Source organism: Miscanthus floridulus, chromosome 9, assembly GCF_019320115.1.
Source record: "Miscanthus floridulus cultivar M001 chromosome 9, ASM1932011v1, whole genome shotgun sequence".
Lineage (NCBI taxonomy): Eukaryota > Viridiplantae > Streptophyta > Magnoliopsida > Poales > Poaceae > Miscanthus > Miscanthus floridulus.
Genome location: NC_089588.1, coordinates 99,617,777 through 99,625,792, shown reverse-complemented (window position 1 = coordinate 99,625,792; position 8,016 = coordinate 99,617,777). Strand labels below are relative to the sequence as shown.

The 8,016-nt window shown below is 56.3% G+C and overlaps 1 protein-coding gene and 1 pseudogene across 1 annotated transcript; one reads left to right on the top strand and one right to left on the bottom strand.

The window, feature by feature from the left end:
* Positions 1-1,151: 1,151 nt before the first annotated feature.
* On the bottom strand, positions 1,152-2,360 carry LOC136480392 (phenylalanine ammonia-lyase-like; annotated as a pseudogene).
* Positions 2,361-5,781: 3,421 nt separating this feature from the next.
* On the top strand, positions 5,782-7,523 carry LOC136480390 (uncharacterized). The gene is made up of 4 exons (XM_066477947.1): positions 5,782-5,972; positions 6,036-6,338; positions 6,800-6,974; positions 7,032-7,523. Exons 1-4 carry the CDS (start codon positions 5,782-5,784, stop codon positions 7,521-7,523), a joined length of 1,161 nt encoding a protein of 386 aa, XP_066334044.1.
* The last annotated feature ends 493 nt before the right edge of the window (positions 7,524-8,016 follow it).

The following is an 8,016-nucleotide window of genomic DNA, read 5'->3' as shown; positions in this document are numbered from 1 at the left end:
ATAGTAGTTCTGAGGATGGTGATGATAGTAGGTTAGATGATACAGATACCTCTACGGATACAATTTCTCCATCGAAACGCAACCATTCCGGCGGTGGCAAGGGCAACTATGGAACGGTAAATCAATAGCAATATTACTTTTCTGCAACTGATGTCCAATTTAATAACGTATGATGTCAAGTATTGAGCGAAACATTATCCATTTTCATTTGCAGGAAGTTGGCAATGTCGGTTATGACAAGGAAATGTTGGGAAGTGCCGCAAATGTTGGGGGCAGGTACAAAAAAATGGATGAGTTCTGGAGCATAGCAAATAAGACTTTTGGCAAATGAAGAGGAGGCATTCACATTCTATATGCCAGGGACAAGAGTTTCAGCGTTAGAAAGGAGAAAGTGAGACGTAGCAAGCAGGGGCAATTGTGTTGAGGCGGTTTGTGTGTTGTAGAGAAGGGGAGCGAGATGGAAAATGGCTGGACAAGGAGGATTACAGCCGTAGACCACGAGCCCTAACTCGATGTGATTGCAGTGCATTACTTGATATTAAACTACACAGATCTCGTGGAGTTTGGTACGTGAATAATTTTGTGGATGAGCATAACCATCGCCTAGCAATGCCTGATGAAGTTCCGTTCCTATGGTCTCACCGGAAGATTAAGGATTTCCATAGAAATGAGATCATGTCAATGGAAGCTAGCTGCTGGAATCCGTAAGCATGTCATAAGAGATGTTCTTCAATGCAGATATGGAGGATATGACAAAGTTGGCATTGTTACTAAGGATATTACAACTATTTTGTTAATAAATAAAGTATTATCGTCATCCTTATGTACTTATTCCTCTTACTGTTCATTACCAGGTAGCTTTGATGATAAAAAACAGCGATGACGAAGAAAACAGCGATGAAGAAGAAAATTAAGCCTACTACTGTGGTGTCCCAACCACCAAAAATGAAAAAGAGGTGAGATATTTGACATATTGATCTAAATAAAGTACTATCCTCATGTACTTGATTCCTCTTATGGTTCATTTTTCAGGTTCTACTAGTGCTAGCTTTGATGATAAAAAAACTCTTATGGTTCATTTTCTGGTTGAGATAGGTCCACGCCACCTGACTGGAGGATCAACTCAACAATGCAGAGAAACACAAGTGTCTTCAAGATAAGAAGAAGCCAAAACCAAACTGCTCATACATTAGCAAAACAGGCATTTGTAGGGATTCAATCCCAGCCAACGAGTCTATCATTCAGTTGTTCCAACAGAAGCCATGTTCTACAGTGCCCGTTAAGGGATGCACTGACCTCTGTAGTTACAGACTCTGTAACCATTCTATCAGCTTCATGCTGTTGAAATAAAAGTGTGCTTGTTGTAAAAAAAAGTTTAGATATCGATAAGAGGGAGCTCTTATGACCACGAAAATGCACATTGTAGGCCATGGCGTCGCAGCTGCGGGAACACAACAACATTCACATCAACTTTAGCTACTAGTACAAGGAACGGTAATATTGAGAGTATCTTCTGCTAGTCTGATGATTGTAAAAAACTTCACAATGATCTTGAAACGCTCCGTCTTGAGCCGCTACACTTTTGTTTTTGTTTTTCCTATATACTTCTCTGCTCTTACGCAGTGCAGGTGCAGCTCAGCACAGCGGCAGGGGCTCGCCGCTCCACTCCTTGAGGCACTCGAGCAGCGGGTCGATGTGCTTGCGCTGGTTGATGGCCACGAGCTCCTTGTTCAGCACCTTGAGGCACTCATGTAGGAGCTGCCTTCCAAGATGTGCTCCATGATCGTGGCAGCCTCGATCTGTCCCGGGTGGTGCTTCAGCTTGTGCGTGAGGTGGTCGGCGAACTCCTGCTTGCCGGTCATGGCCACCCAGAACACCGCGGAGATGACCTCAGCCATGATGGCGAGCACGTTGGCCTCAAAGAGCGCGGTGGACGCGAGGCCAGAGCCCACGGCGGTGCCGTTGACCATGCCGAGACCTTCCTTGGGCTGCAGCTTGAAGAAGCTCTGCTCGATGCCGGCGATCTTGAACGCCTGGGCGGCATCCACCATCCTGCCATCGGGGGCCACCGCGACGGAGTTCTAGCGGCCCGTGATGAGGCCGGCAATGTAGGAGAGCGTGACGAGGTCGCCCGACGCGGTGATGGTGCCCCGCAGCGGCAGGAACGGCGTGACGTTGGCGTTGAGCAGCTTCGCGATGGCCTCGAGGATCTCGAAGCAGATGCCGGAGTAGACCCGCCGGAGCTCCCTGGCGAAGAGCGACTCGGGTGCCTCCGCCTCCTCTTCCTCCCCTTCCCTCCCTCTCCGTCGCCGCCGGCGCAGCACCTCACGACGTGGAGGCGCAGCCGCTCGGGCAGCCATAGCAAAGGGGACGTGGCGGCGGCGGCGGAGGCCGATGGCGAGCTGGTGGCACGGATCTCCTCACGGTCGGCGCCGCCTAACCTGGCAGCTCCCGGTTCACAGGGGTGTGGGCGGCTCGTCGGCGCGAGGGCAGAGAGAGATGGGATCAGATTGGCCGGTGGCACGGCGTCTTCTTCCTCAACATCCTTGGCAGCGCTGCCCTGGTCCTTGTGGCAAAGCTCGAAGAAATGGGATCGGGATGGGATCGACGGGAGGAGTAGCGAGCGCGGAGCAACGGCTGCGATGGCCGGAGGCGAGGTGGGGGCGATGGGGGTGCGGTGGCCGGAGGCATGGCTGCCACAGTCACGTAGGGCCACGCCTATACAAGGAAACGGCGCGCCCGGGACGGTCGCAGAGCCACTGAGGATCTGAGCGCGGTCACCATGCAGGCAGGCACGTTAGCTGAAGATATGGGAGTGATCTCCAGACATGCAGATCAGGAAGAAATGGCAAGTGGCTAGATGGAAATAATAGCCGATCAAGACCTTAGATTTAGGAGCAATTAGCTCCAATTTGTAGCGCCGAATGACCTATATATATGAGAATAATCAGGATAAATAATAATCAAGAAAGAATCATTACCTAATCTCTCTTCTTCCTCCTCTAAACCGACTGGAGCTGAGGGGCAAAACCTCGCCCAGCTACCACGGGTCGCGGCTACGAACTCCGTAGCCGGGGTCCTACTAGTCTCGGACATGATGTCCTTGACAACCTGGTATCACGATCCAGGCCTTCCTCACCTCGCCGATCATCCTTGCCTCCGCCGCCGCTCCGAGCTACATCTGCCCCGCCCACCCCTCACCAAACTGCTGTCATGGGAGACCGGGAGGCCGCTCTATAGGCTACTCTAGACGCCTTGGCCGCCACCCTCAAGTCTCTGCAGGCATTAGTCGATGCCAACTCTCAGGCGATCCAACACCTGAACGCTGCCCAGCCAACGTCGTCTTCCTCCGGCAACAAGTCCGCCACAGGGGAGCACCACCAGGACTGGCCGCCACGGTTCCAGAAATTGGATTTTCCGCGGTATGACGGCAAATCCGATCCGCTCATCTTCATTAACCGTTGCGAATCCTACTTCCACCAGCAGCGCATCATGGAGGAGGAGAAGGTTTGGATGGCCTCCTACAATTTGGAGGACGGTGCCCCGATGTGGTACATCCAGATATAGCAGGACGAGGGAATTCCATCGTAGCGCCGTTTCAAGGACCTACTGCACCTGCGCTTCGGACCCCCTCTGTGCTCAAACCCGCTCGGCGAATTGGCGGCGTGCAAGCGTACGGGCACCATCGTGGAGTACTAGGATCGCTTCCAAGCGCTCCTCCCTCGCGCGGGCCGCCTGGATGAGGAACAACGGGTCTAGCTCTTCACCGTAGGCCTCCAACCGCCGCTCAGCTTCGACGTCGAGGTGCATAATCCGCAGTCCCTCATCGGAGCTATGAGCCTAGCACGCAAGCTCGAACTGCGGGAGCAGTACGTGGCGCCTCCACCTCGCGCGGCGACCCGAGGCCTCTTACCAGCGCCCGCACCGCGTCTTGCTTTGTCGGCCCCACCCATGACGAACTCGACCGCCCCGGCCACAGTCACCGTGGAGGGCCGACCGGTCAAGCGCCTCACCTAGGCCAAGCAGGAGGAACGCCGTCGCTTGGGCCTCTACTACAATTGCGATGAGAAGTTCGGCCGGGGCCACAACCGGGTCTGCAAGCGCCTTTTCTTGTTGGAGGGCGTTGTGGAGGACGACGAGGACGTTGAAGAAGGCGACACCGAGACGAGTCCCCACTTCTCGCTCCACCCCATCGTCAGCGTCCACTTCAGCGACACGATGCAAATCCAGGTCGCGCTGGGCGACACGTCCCTCGTCGCGCTCCTCGACTCCGGATCGACCCACAATTTCATCTCCGAGGCAGCCGCACAACGCACATGACTTCCTCTGCAGCACCGCCCTCACCTGACGGCAACGGTGGCCAACGGCGAGCGCGTCTCCTGCCTAGGCGTCATCCGCCAGGCCGCGCTCACCATCAGCGGCGACACCTTCGCCGCAGACCTATTCGTCATACCTCTCGTCGGCTACGACGTGGTCCTCGGCACGCAATGGCTCGCGTCGCTGGGGCCGATCCTCTAGGATTTCCACGCCCGGACGATGACATTCAAGTGGAACGCGCGTGACGTCTGCTGGCACGGGATGGCAGGCCCTGCCGCACCTGGCCTCCGTGCAACTACTGCCAGCGCCACCCTGTTGGACGAGCTCCTCGACTACTTCTCCGATGTCTTCGCCAAGCCCCATGGGCTGCCTCCTCCTCGCAGCTGAGACCACAACATTATCCTCTTGCCAGGATCGCAGCCCGTGGCCGTCCGCCCCTACCGGTAACCGGCGACGCACAAGGACAAGCTGGAGCGGCAATGCACCACCATGCTAGACGAGGGACTCATATGCCGGAGCTCTTCGGCCTTCTCTTCTCCGGTCCTCATCGTCAAGAAGTCCGACGGGTCATGGCGATTCTACGTCGATTACCGTGTCTTGAACGCGATCACCGTCAAGGATGCTTTTCCCATCCCGGTGGTTGATGAGTTGTTGGCCAAACTCCATGGCGCCAAGTTCTTCACCAAGCTGGACCTTCGCTCGGGCTACCACCAGGTCCGCATGTGCCCCGCCGACATCGCCAAGAGGGCGTTCCGCACACATGACGGGCTGTACGAGTTTCTAGTGATGTCGTTCGGGCTGTGCAACGCTCCGGCCACGTTCCAAGCGCTGATGAACGACGTCCTACGCCCTTTCCTTCGCCAGTTTGTGCTCGTGTTTTTTTATGACATCCTCATCTACAACTCATCTTGGGCGGATCATCTCCGGCACCTCCGTGCCATCCTCACCGTGCTGCAGCAGCACCGGCTCTTCGTTAAGCGTTCTAAGTGCGCTTTTCGGATCGCCTCCATCTCCTACCTGGGGCACGTCATCACCGAGGCCGGTGTCACCATGGATCCCGCCAAGGTGCAAGCGGTCCATGACTGGCCCCAGCCTCGCTCGGCGCGTGCAGTACAGGGCTTCCTTGGCTTGGCGGGGTACTACCGCAAGTTCATCCACGACTGCGGCACCATTGCGGCTCCCCTCACGGCGCTGTTAAAGAAGGAAGGGTTCCGCTAGACCCCCGACGCCACCGTGGCATTCCAGGCCCTCAAAGCCATGGTCACCTCGGCTCCGGTTTTGTCCTTGCCGGACTTCAACAAGCCGTTCGTCGTCGAGTGCGATGCGTCGACCCATGGGTTCAGGGCAGTGCTCATCTAGGAGAAACACCGTTCCCTCGCCGCCTATGAACGGGTACTGATCGGCCTCGTCCACGCCATCCGTCATTGGCATTCGTATCTCTGGGGACGCCGCTTCTTGGTGCGCATGGACCACTACAACCTCAAATTTCTCCTCGACCAGCGCCTCACGACGATCCCACAGCATCATTGGGTCAGCAAGCCCCTCGGGTTTGACTTCACCATTGAGTACAAGCCCGGTGCTATGTACACGGTGGCCGATGCCCTCTCGCACCGCGACACTGAAGAGGGTGCTGTCCTTGCCATCTCCGTGCCTCGGTTTGACTATATCGAGCACCTCCGCCAGGCTTAGGACACCAATCTGTCCCTCGTCGCCATTAGGGACGAGATCACTGCAGGCACCCAGGCGGCGCCGTGGTCCCTCATCGACGACATGGTGGCCTATGATTCTCGCCTCTACGTTCCGCCGGCGTCACCACTACTGCCAGAAATCATGACCGCCGTGCACGAGGACGGCCACGAGGGTGTGCAGCGCACCGTGCACCGCCTCCACCGTGACTTCCACTTCCCCAACATGCGCCGCTTGGTCCAGGACTACGTCCGAGCTTGCTCCACCTGCCAGCGATACAAATCGGAACATCTTCATCCGGCTGGCCTGCTCATGCCGCTGCGGTCCCACAGGCGGTTTGGACCGACATCGGTCTGGACTTTGTGGAGGCGTTGCCGCGCGTCGGGGGAAAATCTGTCATACTGACAGTGGTGGATCGTTTCAGCAAGTATTGCCATTTCATTCCCTTGGCTCATCCGTGTTTTGCAGAGTCCGTGGCCCATGCTTTCTTCACCGACATTGTTCGACTCCATGGCATACCTCAGTCGATGGTGTCTGACTGCTATCCGGTGTTCACTTCCAAGTTCTAGAGGGAGCTGATGCGTCTCATGGGCACCAAGCTGCACATGACAACGGCTTTTCATCCGCAATCGGATGGCCAGACGAAGGCAGCCAACCGTGTCATTGTCATGTACCTACGCTGCTTCACCGGTGACCGGCCCCGTCAGTGGCTTCGTTGGCTGCCATGGGCGGAATACATCTACAACACGGCCTATCAAACTTCGCTCCGTGACACGCTATTCCGGGTGGTCTACAGCCGGGACTCGCCTACCATTCGGTCCTATTTGTCGGGCGAGACTCGTGTCGCTGCCGTCGCCAAGAGCATGGCAGACCGCGATGAGTTTCTGGAGGACATCCGCTACCGGCTTGAACAAGCCCAGGCGGTCCAGAAGCTGCACTACGACAAGCTGCACCGGCAAGTCTCCTACGCGGTGGGTGACTAGGTTCTACTCCGTCTACGCCATCGCCCGGCCGCCTCACTGCCCCAGGCGACCACAGGAAAGCTGAAGCCTCGCTTCTTCGGGCCGTACCGCGTCACCGAGCTCATCAATGAGGTTGCCGTGCGCCTCGCCTTGCCTCCGCACACTAGGCTGCATGACGTCTTCCATATCGGCCTCCTCAAGAAGTTCATCGGTGATCCGCCAGCTACACCGCCACCTCTCCCGGTCATCCACAACGGCGCCGCTGTTCTGGAGCCCGAACGGGCAGTGCGCATCCGCTTGGCTCGCGGCGTTCGACAGGTGCTCATCCAATGGAAGGGAGAAACCGCGACCTCTGCAACCTGGGAAGATGTGGACTCCTTCCTCCACAAGTACCCTGTGTTCCAGCTCGAGGACGAGCTGCTAGTCGAGGGGGGGAGAGATGTCATGTGGGGCCACGCCTATACAAGGAAACAACGCGCCCGGGATGGTCGCAGAGCCACTGAGGATCTGGGCGCGGTCGCCATGCAGAAGGCATGCCAGCTGAAGATATGGGCGTGATCTCTAGGCATGCAGATCAGGAAGAAATGACAAGTGGCTAGATGGAAATAATAGCCGATCAAGACCTTAGATTTAGGAGCAATTAGCTCCAATTTGTAGTGTCCAATGACCTATATATGAGAATAATCAGGATGAATAATAATCAAGAAAGAATCATTACCTAATCTCTCTTCTTCCTCCTCTAAACCGACTGGAGCTGAGAGGCAAAACCTCGCCCAGCTACCACGGGCTGCGGCTACGAACTCCGTAGCCGGGGTCCTGCTAGTCTCGGACCTGACGTCCTTGACAGCCGCTGTTCAGGAATCGCCGGGGGCAAGGGACTGGAGGAGGTGCCGCCGCTGCTCGGTAACAGAGCAGGTACTCGTGCATCGCGGTATGTTTGGCGACGGCGTTTGAGACAGAATAACGGAGCAGGCTGGATACGGGGCTGGGCTTGGACGGGCCTGGCCCAGGCGGGACCCAGTTGCAATATAATGTAAAATAATTAATTTCT

Bases quoted from the DNA above. Each gene is read 5' to 3' on its own strand.
- LOC136480390 (XM_066477947.1), top strand. From the start codon at position 5,782: ATGGACCACTACAACCTCAAATTTCTCCTCGACCAGCGCCTCACGACG. The intron at 5,973-6,035 runs GTTTGACTATAT...CGTCGCCATTAG, and splicing joins CTTGCCATCTCCGTGCCTCG to GGACGAGATCACTGCAGGCA. The intron at 6,975-7,031 runs GTGGGTGACTAG...TCACTGCCCCAG, and splicing joins ACCGGCAAGTCTCCTACGCG to GCGACCACAGGAAAGCTGAA.